Here is a 13,474-nt window from a genome sequence, read left to right on the forward strand (position 1 = left end):
AAGAATATACTTACTATAATACTGCTCCCTATATACAAGAATATAACTACTATAATACTGCCCCTATATACAAGAGTATAACTACTATAATACTGCCTCCTATATACAAGAATATAACTACTATAATACTGCTCCCTATATACAAGAATATAACTACTATAATACTGCTCCTATATACAAGAATATAACCACTATAACACTGCCCCTATATACAGGAATATTACTACTATAATACTGCCCCCTATATACAAGAATATAACTACTAAAATACTACCTCCTATATACAAGAATATAACTACTATAATACTGCCCCTATATACAAGAATATAACTACTATAATACTGCTCCTATATACAAGAATATAACTACTATAATACTGCCTCCTATATACAAGAATATAACTACTATAATACTGCCCCCTATATACAAGAATATAACTACTATAATACTGCTCCTATATACAAGAATATAACTACTATAATACTGCCTCCTATATACAAGAATATAACTACTATAATACTGCCCTATATACAAGAATATAACTACTATAATACTGCTCCTATATACAAGACTATAACTACTATAATACTGTCCCCTATAAACAAGAATATAACTACTATATCTCTGCTCCTATATAGAAGAATATAACTACTATAATACTGCTCCTATATACAAGAATATAACTACTATAATACTGCTCCTATATACAAGAATATAACTACTATAATACTGCCTCCTTTATACAAGAATATAACTACTATAATACTGCCACTATATACAAGAATATAACTACTATAATACTGTCCCCTATATACAAGAATATGACTACTATAATACTGCCCCCTATATACAAGAATATAACTACTATAATACTGCCCCTATATACAAGAATGGGCATTTCTATGAATGAAATGAGCATCACAAAAACACCAGTTTCTATAACTTTATTTGTATGCACCAGGGTCACCAACATGAACAATTGCTTTTATATTATATACATTTTTATTATTCTGTATGAACATTTGACATCTCTATATCAATAATAACCAAGTTATGTCGTTTACAGGAATATGCATCAAGCAGTAGGTTACAGACTTTGTAGGGTGGGAAAATTGCAAGTTACGGACTGAAACTGATTACTGTGCACAGACACAAGTCATATACTTTTCAAAGGAGGTCACTCTTGTATTGCGTCTGATCTGTGATCCTTCTATGTTCGTTCAATGGCGGCACACACGAGATAGATTTTTTTTCACTTGTAACTGCAATATAAGACAAATGCATTGGGTGGAATTTATTAAAGGCTCTACGCCACTTTTATGGCATAGAAAAGTCGCCATATTTGCACTATAATTTTCACATCTCTTGCCACTTGTCAAAGTGGCATGAAAAGTGGGCGGGATTTAACAGGAGGGGCGAGGCCTTCTGCAGAAAGACAGATTTAACCTCACTTAGTTATGTAAATTATGACTCGTAGCTACGTCTGCTATGATCACACATTGTCTCCGTGCGGAAAAAACCCCTAGCGATCATCTGTAATCTTTGAGGAAACCAAGTTGTAAGTGTTTGACTTCCCTGCAGCGCCACCACAGGGGAAATTAAATATTACACAGTGCCATTAATAAAGTGGTCAGATGAAGACGTCTACATTATAAATTAGCAGAACTAAACCTGAGAGGGGGAGGTTTATTATTGGCATTGCACCTCAGGTCTGGCCTTTTGTGCGCCTATTTTTTGGCGCATATATTGTTGGCCAAATTTATTAATGCGTGCGCCAGAAAGAACCTGGATTTGGGACATGTTCTTCATGTCCGGTCCGATACTTAGAATATGGCGGTGGATTTGACAAGGAAATGCACCAGATTTAACACTTGTATGCGCCAGTTTTATGGTGCAGAATACTGGTCTAATGTATAGCACCCAATAGGTGGTGTAAAGAAGGGAAAGGGGTCTAACATCTGCCAAGATGCGCCAAGTCTATCAAAGAGCGTGCACGTCATCCAATCATCAATGTGAGAAATAATAATATAGTCTATGGACAGCGGAACCTCAAAGTGAATGACCCCCCTTTAACACCATTTTGTTTTATTTTTTTAGGTCCAATTTTTTTAATAGGTCCAAAATTCTGTGCTGATTAATTTCTTCATAGTGTTTGGAGCTCGATTTTTCTGATAAAGAGCTCCAAATCCCCTGTATTGTTCTAAATTTACACAATTAAGCCACCACTACGGGGAGCTTGGGAGCTTCTACATTGTTTTATTATGGAATTCAATATAAAAGTTGTATGCAATAAGCTCCTCAGCTCCCTCTAGTGGTGACTGCAGGCTGCTATAATTTTATCATGTAACTCTATGACTATGCAGTGGAGAAAAATGGAGTTTCAGCCGCTATAATGATATATTCAGAACCTATTCTGTACAGAATGTTGCACTTAAAAATAACAAGTGAAGATTCTCTGTACCTCCTGTTACAGATAACATTAACCAGAAGGCAAATGTTCCCTTCTGGGGAATAGTAACTTTAACTTTCTGTGCACTGTTATTTAGATAAAGCTGACAGATCCTCCTGCTCTCCCTGCTGCCGTCTGTGTACATCTTCATAGAGCGTCCTCTCTATTTCTTAGGGTTCCCTACACCCTGGGAGCTCTCCTTGATATACAGCACCTCTGGACTCTTAATAGGTTGTACATAGTAGAGCTTACAGTGAAAATGGAAAGCAAAGTGGTAGAGAGGATGCTCTGTGAAGATTGATACAGACTGCTGCAGGGAGAGCAGGAGGATCTGCCAGCTTCACCTTAATGAGAGGGCACAGAAAGTTAAAGGGAATGTCTTCTCGCTACAACAACTGTCTATATGTTCTTTTTAAGGTATTTGGATTTATTGGGAGGGGGCTCTGTTTAGGACCCCTTTATTAGAATGGAGAGCCACTGCAAAGAGTGGCTTTCTCTCTCATCAGCTCTGTAGTTGGTTACATGAAATGTCATAGATTGCTTCACAGCAGATGAGGTTAGGAATGCCATCTTCTCCTTGCCAATCTCCCATATCTGGGTAATGTATGTCTAGCAGAGGGTCCAAGTGGGTGGGGCATGACACAGGGATTGGTATTTTATAAATCTGTCATGCTCCGCCCCTTAGGTACTACACTAGGCATAACACAATGCATCAGTTTTGCTTGTAATGTTTAGAAAGTATAGACGATTAAGTTCTGCTTATAAACTTCTGTTAGTAAGAAATAAATATCCCATAAAGGTGAGATATAGCTGAGGTGTCTGTAACATGTATATCTCCCTGTAATAACATAATATTAATTGTGTAAGTACAGCACCAGCGTACACAGAAAAGTGGTATTGTGGTATTGTGTCAGGGTGTAAATCATTGCCGAACAATGCCTGGTAGAACATTGTATCATCTGGCATTTAAAGGAGTGTTGGCTTCTAAGTTGTACAAATAAGTATTCTGTGAAGATCTCATTGCTGATTAAGATATGGGTCCTGACAATTTTGTGGGAAGATGCAGTTCAGAGTTACGATATCTCTAAGATCAATATTTTGCATTTATAAGAAAACATAGCTGAGTGGCACTGTACCATTGATTTCTATGGAAAACTGTTGTCTCTGGCATAGTGGTAGAAAAGGGTAGTGCACGTTCAAAAAAAAGTATTGTGAATTACAAAAAGATTTTTGTCATGACAAAACTCAAAATTGTATCTGCAAGAGGAGCCCTAAAACTTATCACATAGTAAAAGTTATAAAACAGGACACTTTCATTGAAGATTTACGGGACCCTGTGTTATATATAGAAATAATTTTATAGAAGTGATGCTTTCAAGGTTGAATGGATGGGGTAATAAAGATCATTTTGACAAATTCCTGTTACTGTATAAGTTTTTAGAAGTAACTCAACCACTTAAAGCACAGAAATGATTAGAGTTTTATTAGATGGATCGATTACAAAAAAAAGTTTTTCATTAAGATTATGCAACTTTGCGCAGGGAACGGCCATTTACAGCATTTTACTATTAATTCGGAGATCCGGGAGCGTCCATCTCTTGATAAATTAGAGAGTAAAGCTTAAAATAAATAGACTAGGCAAGAGAACAGCGCCCCCTATATGGTTAAACTGAATAGTAGGGAAATATGGGTGGAAATTAGGGGAATTTTTGCTGCTCAGGTTATAGAATTTGACTCGAAAACCTCTGGCATAGATTGCACGTTAAACACATAGCGAGTCCGCCTAGGTACTCCGGCTTCTGAGAAGATGTTTGATGGAATGGAGCCATAAATAATAATTCACAAAGTTTTGGACTCAGTATCGTCAGGTTTATCTGATCCAGCAACGTAAATGCGACGTAGACACAAAGGAACTTGTCAGCTTTTGCTTCCATGACTAACAGCACAAAGGATTGTGGGTAAGGAGATGAAACCATAAAACCATAAGATAGCTTGATGCTCACCCACTCCCTCTGACACAACTGGCACCATTGCCTGAAGCCATTCCATCCGAGAGTCTATCCAGCCAAACTATCAACAAATATGGGGGGGGGGGGGTGATATTTTCAGGCTTATTGCTACAGTACAGAGTCGCCATCTTTAATCCAGCCCTTTTAAAGTCACATAAGTTGTATTTGGTGTAACACTCGTATATTAGGAATTCTAACTTGTCCAATTGTTAAATCCAAATATTTAGAAATTATTTTAAAGGGACACTAAAATAATAGGAAATGCTCCCCCCTCCAGCGTTACTGCGTTTGAAGCGGAGGTGAAAAGAGATGGGACTATGGTTTCTCCCCTATTCTATCCGCAATGATCCCCCTCCCTAACTCCACCCTCCAGCACTAATACATGTGGAACAGGAGGTTTTGGAAAAGAAGATCAGACAAGCCCATCCCTTTTGGATAAGCTCCACCCCCAACTGAAGCTGATGAGTGTATTTGATCGATGTAAATGCACATTTTTCTCTCTCCATGCTTCCTGAGTGGGCGGGCTCTTCCTGGTGTGATGTCAGAGCTGTGTTGTGTGCTCTGAGCCAATCCGATTTCTCTCCCTGCTGGCCCTTCCCTTATCTCTTCATGCTGCTTCACTGAAACACTGAGTAAGAAGCAGCAGCTGCATCCCCCTCCTCCCCTGTCAAATATTTACAGTTTTACACTAGATGGATTTTTTTCGGTGACTGAGGAGGTTGTGAAAATTTACACAGAATCAGCAGGCATGGAGAGAGGAATTACAGGCTACTGGGAGGTAAGTTGTCACTTTCCCCTATATAAGATATATAACAAAGTTTCATATGATCACATGTTCTAATTTATGCAATAATTTTATAAGGACGGATATGCTTTAAATAATATGTATCTAGAGAACTGCTATGAATATGCCTTGAATTTTGCCCCAGGGGAAATATATGTAAATATTTTTTTCCTTTTTTTTGAATGATGGTGGCCAGACATTGGGTCAGTTGTGTTTGCGCTGTTAGATAAGTGGGCGTCATTTCACCCGGATTTCTGCGTATTCAGTAAGCTCCTCAGGGGAGGTATAGATATCCGTTACACTCTTCTTTGTAAAGTCAATATTTGCATATTCAGAGTCCACAATTGGTGTTTTCTGCCTCTTATTCAATAGGAGTCTTTCCGAAATACTGAGAAATTGGCTCTAGGAGCAAAATAAAAAGATATTATTGTAAATTAGGCATTGGAAGTAATGTAATGTGTGGTTAAAATGCTATAGGAAAACAAGGCTATCCTTTCAGCACTATGCCACTAGATCATCAGGGACTGTCCCAAAGATGATATGCCACCGGGTTACAGTAAAGGGGAGGCAAATTCTGTTGATGGTCCAGGATTGGACTCTACTTAATTTTTGATCTTTCCATGCCCGTAGACTTAAAGGGACCCGCATCTATAAAGCATTTATGGCATATCCTGAAGATGGGAATAACTTTTTAACACACACATATAAATTACACATAACTTATCGAACATATTTTGACTGATTCAATTTAGCAAAAACACAATTATAAACTATTATAAAATATTATAAATACAGTGGATATAAAAAGTCTACACACCCCTGTTAAAATGACAGGTTTTCGTCATGCTACAAGATCAATACAAGATGAATAATTTCAGAACTTTTTCCACCTTTAATGTCACCCATAATCTGTACAATTCCATTGAAAAACAAACTGAAATCATTTTAGAGGGGAAAAATAAAAATAACAAAACTACAATAATGCGGTTGCATAAGTGTGAACACCCTCTTATAATTGGGGATGTGGTTGTGTTCCGAATTAGCCAATCACACTTAAACTCATGTTAAATAGTAGTCAGTACACATCTGCCCTTATTTATAGTGATTTTGAATAACCCCATATAAAGTTCAGCTGTTCTATTAGGATTTTACTGACATTTTCTTTGCGGCATGTGACAGCAAAAGCCATGGTCCGTAAAGAGTTTACAACACATCAAAGGGATCTGATTGTTGAAAGGCATCAGTCAGGAGAAGGGTATCAAAGAATTTCCAAGGCATTAGATATACCATGGAACAAAGTGAAGACGGTCATCAAGAAGTAGATTACATTTGGCACAATAGGGACATTACCAAGAACTGGACGTCCCTCAAAACTTGATGACAAGACAAAAATTGGTCCGGGAGGCTACCAAGAGGCCTACAGCAACATTAAAGGAGCTGCAGGGCTTTCTGGCAGGTACTAGTTGTGTAGTGCATGTGACAACAATCTCCCATATTCTTCATATGTCTGGGCTGTAGGATAAGATGGCAAGACGGAAGCCTTTTCTAAAAAGAAAAACATCCAAGCCCGACTATGTTTTGCAAAGACCTACATCAAGTCCAAGGTTGAACTTTTTGGCCATAATTCCAAAAGGTATGTCTGGCGCAAAGCCAACACTGCACATCACCAAAAGAACCCCATACCCACAGTGAAGCATGGTGGAGGCAGCAATATGTAGCATGGACGAGGCAGTATTATGGAGCATGGTGGAGGCAGCATTATGGAGCATGGTGGAGGCAGCATTATGGAACATGGTGGAGGCAGCATTATGGAGCATGGCGGAGGCAGCATTATGGAGCATGGCGGAGGCAGCATTATGGAGCATGGTGGAGGCAGCATTATGGAGCACGGTGGAGGCAGCATTATGGTGCATGGTGGAGGCAGCATTATGGAGCATGGCGGAGGCAGCATTATGGAGCATGGCGGAGGCAGCATTATGGAGCATGGCGGAGGCAGCATTATGGAGCATGGTGGAGGCAGCATTATGCTTTGGGGCTGTTTTTCTGCAGCTGGAACTGGGGCTTTAGTCAAGGTGAAGGGAATTATGACGAGTTCCAAATATCAGGCAATTTTGGCACAAAACCCTCAGGCCTCTGCTAAAAAGCGGAAGCTGAAGATGAATTTCACCTTTCAGCACAACGACCCAAAGCAACAAAAGAGGCTTCACCAGAAGAAGATCAAAGTTTTGGAATGGCCCAGCCAGAGCCCAGACCTGAATCCCATTGAGAATCTGTGGGGTGACCTGATGAGGGCTGTACACAGGAGATGCCCCCGCAATCTGACAGATTTGGAGCTTTTGCAAGGAAGAGTGGCCAACATTTGCCAAGTTCTGATGTGCCACGCTGATAGACTTCTACCCAAAAAGACTGAATGCTTCATAAAGTCAAAGGGTAATTCAACAAAGTATTAGTTTAAGGGTGTGCAGATTTATGCAACCACATTATTTTTGTTCTTTATTTTTATTTTTCCACCCTAAAAGATTTCAGTTTGTTTTTCAATACAATTGTACAGATTATGGGTGAGATTAAGGGTATGCCCAGATGTGGCATATTTCTTCCGCCACTGTCCGCATCAATGCCGCACCGAAGAATCTGTGTTGCAGATTTTGTTGCGGCTTTGCCTAAAATGGGCATTAAATTGATGCGGACTTGCCGTTGCGTATTGAGGTGAAAGTACTTCCCTTCTCTCTATCAGTGCAGGATAGAGAGAAGGGACAGCACTTTCCCTAGTGAAAGTAAAAGAATTTCATACTTACCGGCCGTTGTCTTGGTGACGCGTCCCTCTTTCAGCATCCAGCCCGACCTCCCTGGATGACGTGGCAGTCCATGTGAGAGCTGCAGCCTGTGATTGGCTGCAGCCTGTGATTGGCTGCAGCCTGTGATTGGCCTGTGATTGGCTGCAGCCTGTGATTGGCCTGTGATTGGCTGCAGCCTGTGATTGGCCTGTGATTGGCTGCAGCCTGTGATTGGCCTGTGATTGGCTGCAGCCTGTGATTGGCCTGTGATTGGCTGCAGCCTGTGATTGGCCTGTGATTGGCTGCAGCCGTCACTTGGACTGAAACGTCATCCTGGGAAGCCGGACTGGAGGAAGAAGCAGGGAGTTCTGGGTAAGTAGGAACTTCTATTTTTTTTACAGGTTGATGGACGTGATCGGAAGTCACTGTCCAGGGTGCTGAAACAGTTACTGCCGATCTCTTAACTCTTTCAGCACCTTGTACAGTGACTATTTACTGACGTCGCCTAGCAACACTCCCGTAATTACGGGAGCCCCATTGACTTCCTCAGTCTGGCTGTAGACCTAGAAATACATAGGTCCAGACAGAATGAAGAAATGTCATGTTAGTAAAACCAATACGCTCCGCAGCACACATAACATGTGCATGACAGCTGCGGACTTCATTGCGGAATTTTGACTCTCTATTGAAGTCAATGGAGAAATTGCGCAATGAGTCCGCAACCAGTCCGCGACACGTCCGCAACAACCATTGTATGCTGCGGACACCAAATTCCGCACCGCAGCCTATGCTCCGCAGCGGAATTGTCTGCAACGTGTAAACGAACCTAACGAAAAAGCTGTGGAAAGCAAAGGAGAAACGTGTATGCTGCGGATTTCCGCTGCGGACTGTCCAGAGCAATTCCACCACGTCTGGTCATGCCCTAAAGGTGGAAAAAGTTCTGAAATGATTCATCTTGGACTGATTTTGTAACATGATAAAAACCTGGCATAGTAACAGGGGTGTGTAGACTTTTTATATCCACAGTATATTAGAAAACAAAATTATTAAAATACATAAAAGAGACAACAACAAACTATTTACACATAAATTCAATACAAGATTAAAAAATTTTAGAACCCAAAACACACTGGACAATTTTATTTCAGTTGAACAAACTGATGTCAAATATTGATAAGTAGAGAAGCAATCAGAAGCGGAACTTTATTTTTTTTTTAAATATTTTAAATTTTTATTTTTTTTGTCTATAATTCTTACTAAGACCCCATGCACACGAGCGTAGTTTTCATCCGTAATTACGGAATTCGGAAATTCGTAATTACGGATGAAATTGCGGACCCATTAATTTCTCTTGGACACGGACACCTTTGCGTATACTTACGTACGTGTGTCTGGGTCTTATCAATTATTTGCAAAATATAGAACATGTCCTATCCTTGTCCGCAGAAGTCTATGGGCGCTTCTGCAATTGCGGACGACTAGGGATGTACATCCGTATTTGCGGACAGTAAAAACCATTACAGTCGTGGACATGAGGTCTAATCTCTTATTGAGCAAATATAGCTGGGAAAGTGAAGCCACTGAGAGGACCAGGAAAAATAATATATATTTTTTTTAGAATCTGACTATTTAATGGTCTCAAGAATTCCAGAATATCAGAATTTTACTTTAAGGGTTAATTTAGTATCTATTTTATCTAATTGTTTTTTTATTAGTCCCCAAAAAATATGCACTACTGGCAAGTATGGTTTATAAAGGCTTTATGGGATATTATGTAAGGGCATACATACCATAGAGCCCGTCCATGTGCCTCCAATGGGGCCAATAAAGAGGGGTAGCCCATCAGGTTGGCCCCATCTCTCCCCTACAAGGGCAGTGGGAACCTGAGTAGGGCTTCCTATACATGCACCACAACTTTAGGAAACAAAAGGGTCAGAGACTCTCATCTCTTCTACAAGTCACAGCTAGATGAGGGCCAACAAGTCTTGGCCCTCCTGGACAGATGGAGTGGTGACTTCATCAGGGGGTAGGCCACATCTTCCCTATGTAAAACCTTGATATTAAATTGTATGGTCTATTTCCATTTCTGATTATTGCTTCCCTAGCTCATCGATAACACACAAAAATGTATACAACAAAGTACGTACCTTTTGGATCATTTTATCTCCACCGAACAGATCTCTCCTGACTGTTGGAGAAGGTATATTAGTGAATGTTACATGGCGGTTCATGATATTAGTTAATTATACATGGTGGATCAGCATATTAGTCAATGGTATATGATTTTTTTTTTCAGAACTACAAAAGAACATGACCGATCCTGTTTCAAAAAGTTGCGACCACAAACATTTTGAAACTATTCTAGGGTCACCGGCACTGCTACATTAGTCGTTCCATTTGCGTCACACATTATATTAGATTTCAATCAGACACGCCATTGGTGAGGTTTTAGGATGTGTAATCCTAACTAATGCCCTGAATGAAGATACTGTACCCAGTCAGCTCTGTTACGCACATCCCTTGCATATTAGGCTGGATTCACACGAGCACATTACGTCCGTAATGGACGGATGTATTTCGGCCGCAAGTCCCGGACCGAACACAGTGCAGGGAGCCGGGTTCCTAGCAATCATAGTTATGTACGACGCTAGGAGTCCCTGCCTCGCTGCAGGACAACTGTCCCGTAATGTAATCATGTTTTCAGTACGGGACAGTAGTTCCACGGAGAGGCAGGGACTCCTAGCATCGTACATAACTATGATGCTAGGAACCCGGCTCCCTGCACGGTGTTCGGTCTGGGACTTGCGGCCGAAATACGTCCGTCCATTACGGACGTAATGTGCTCGTGTGAATCCAGCCTTACTATTAGATTTTGCTGCATCTAAACAAAATAGGGGGCAAATTAGAGCCTAAATGGGTCCCGCCTTGAAAACAGAGCCCAGACCATTATATCCAGGACATCAGTGAGGGTCCAAAACTTTTGCACATGTGAGAAGATACAGCGTTAAAAAGTGTAGCTAAACGTTCGACAAACTTCTGACATGTCATAGTGACATGTCAGAAGCTTGGATTGGTGGGGGTCCGAGCACTGAGACCAATCGCTAGAACAAAGCGGCTGAAGTTCTCGTGTGAGAGCTCAGCCGCTTCGTGTCTGTTCGGCTTTTCCGGAAATAAATGTATCGGAGTACGGACTCAATACAAAGTCTATGAGCCTGTACTCCGATACATCGGCTTTCCGGAAAAAGCCGAACAGAAACTAAGTGGCTGAGTGCTCACACGAGACCTTCAGCTGCTTCGTTCTAGCGATTGGTGGGGGTCTCAGTGCTCGGACCCCCACCAATCCAAGCTTCTGACATGTCACTATGACATGTCAGAAGTTTGTCGAACGTTTAATACACTTTACCTGTTCTGTAAGAGCTGGGCCGTACCCCTTCACCTCTAATCGGTCCAGCATTTAGGGGTTCCCAGTTCATGGCATTGGTGAAGGTCCCAGCTTTTGGAATTTGTTGACAAGAGTTATGGGTATCACTGCACCCACAATGGTGTACAAAAGGTTAATTATCAAAAATCTGTTTTATTTAATTAAAAAAACAAAAATACTATAGAATTTATAGAATCTTGTCTTACTTCTATCTTTCCTAAATTTTTCTTCGAGGCATCTCCACTGTATGACGGCGAGGTCTCTGTCTGGATGAAGCTGGAACTTTCTGTTACATTCTTCCTGGGACACAAAGTTAAATATGAAAAATGAATCAGAACCCCACCAATAAAAAAAATATCTGTCTGTATTAAAAAAATGATGTCAAAATGAAAAAAAAAAAACTTTCTTCTGGTAGTTCCCTTTTTAAGGGCCTGTTCACACAGGTATATAACAGCGCCATATCAATTTCCTATAGATCCCGTTCAATATTCGTACATTGCAGTGTGGATTGATGTAAGTAACAAAGACCGCTCCCCCAGTTGCAGACATGTACACGCTCCCAGTTTTGCCCAATTTTTAGCTTCCCTCAACGGGTCGCCCTGTGATATATCGTTTTTACCTGGTGGCAGCATCCAAAAAATGTGTAAAATCGCCCATTATCTGTTGGATTAATCCAATGGATAGCGGCCTGTATACTTACTCTCCTTGTTTCCAGCTCTGGGCGCCGCTCAACGTAAGGACCTGACGCCGCCCAGCGTAAGGGCGCAGTGTGCGGCGGTGGGTAACAATGTCCTGATGGTAGATGGCGTCATAACGCAGTGCAACGGTGCCCGGAGCTGAACAAGAGCCAGGAGCGAAGAGGGTAAGTATAAAGTCTGGTCTGGGGTTTGAATATATAAAACATATGGAGTCTGAAATTAATATAGGGGTCTGATCCGGGGTCTAATATTAATTTAGGGGGTCTGAATATACTTAGCCCTTTTATATAAGACACGATCCCTAAAAAAGACCACTCTAATTTTTGCAACGACCCGCTACTCAAGATTGGGCCCCATGGGTACTTGTTACACTTTATTATCATGTTTTTGGGTTTAATGTAGAAAGCAAAATTTATCCAACGGGCTCTGAGCGACTTATATTAATAATATTTGGCTCAGAGACGCAAAATGTTCCTTACTTTTCTCTGGTTTTAATCATGTAGCCACCGAACGCAACAATGATGACGAAAGCCACCACAGCTCCAACGGGTCCGATCTTGGCCCAAATTAAATTGTCTGTGAAGAAAAATGAGAAAGATAGATATTAAATTATTGTGAAAAACTAAAAAAATAATATGGCTGCTCCGCTCAATCCTACGCATGTTATCCGATTGGGAAAAGGGTCACCTGTCCTGAATAGACGTAAAGATTTCCCCCCTTAAAATTTAGGAATCCCTGTTAAATATAGGATCTTGTTCTGTCCATTTCTGGAAAAGCTGGGAAATCAATAATGTGGTTGTTATCACCTAGCCAGATTATTGAATGGCTAATGTTCCTAGCTATTCAGTAATGAAAGAGCAGGTTTATCATTCTGGACTCTGAGAAAGCTGGGTGAGAGTGACAAGGTTTTAAAGAGGTGGTAAGAGATAAGAAAAACATGGATGCTTTCTTTCATAAACAGCGCCACCCTTGTCCATAGGCTGTGTGTGGTATTGCAGGTCAGCAAGAGTGACACAGTTTTTGGAAGAAAACATCCATGTTGTTTTTTTTTTATCTCTTATCATCCCTTCAAAAGTGGCCATAATTATGCTGATTCCATTGGTTGCTGCAATAACTGCTTCTATATTCTATATTTTTGCTGTTTCTATAAAGCTGTTTGTTTTTAAATGATATTGTTATTTTTTCAATAAAGTTAGCTTAAAAAAAAATGACAAGCTGAGAAGATGCAGAGTAGTTGTTCATAGCAACCAATCAAATTCCACCCCTCATTTTATCAAAGGCCCCTTGGAAAATGAAAGCAGCAACCTGATTGGTTGCCATGGGCAACTACTCCACTTTT

At 40.5% G+C, this 13,474-nt stretch overlaps 1 protein-coding gene across 3 annotated transcripts in view; it reads right to left on the reverse strand.

The window, feature by feature from the left end:
- Window positions 1-929: 929 nt before the first annotated feature.
- MAG (myelin associated glycoprotein) overlaps window positions 930-13,474 on the reverse strand; it is an 81,277-nt gene continuing 68,732 nt past the window's right edge. For 2 of the 3 annotated variants that reach the window (XM_075840399.1, XM_075840400.1), the window contains exons 9-11: window positions 12,615-12,711; window positions 11,644-11,737; window positions 930-5,644 (exon numbers count right to left, since the gene is read on the reverse strand). In XM_075840399.1, coding sequence (XP_075696514.1) covers window positions 5,480-5,644; window positions 11,644-11,737; window positions 12,615-12,711 — 356 coding nt within the window. In that variant the 3' untranslated portion in view covers window positions 930-5,479. Of the gene's footprint in view, window positions 5,645-10,163; window positions 10,205-11,643; window positions 11,738-12,614; window positions 12,712-13,474 lie in introns of all 3 variants that reach the window. The other variant, XM_075840401.1, reaches the window with a different exon arrangement.

This window comes from Rhinoderma darwinii, chromosome 10 (assembly GCF_050947455.1).
Source record: "Rhinoderma darwinii isolate aRhiDar2 chromosome 10, aRhiDar2.hap1, whole genome shotgun sequence".
Lineage (NCBI taxonomy): Eukaryota > Metazoa > Chordata > Amphibia > Anura > Rhinodermatidae > Rhinoderma > Rhinoderma darwinii.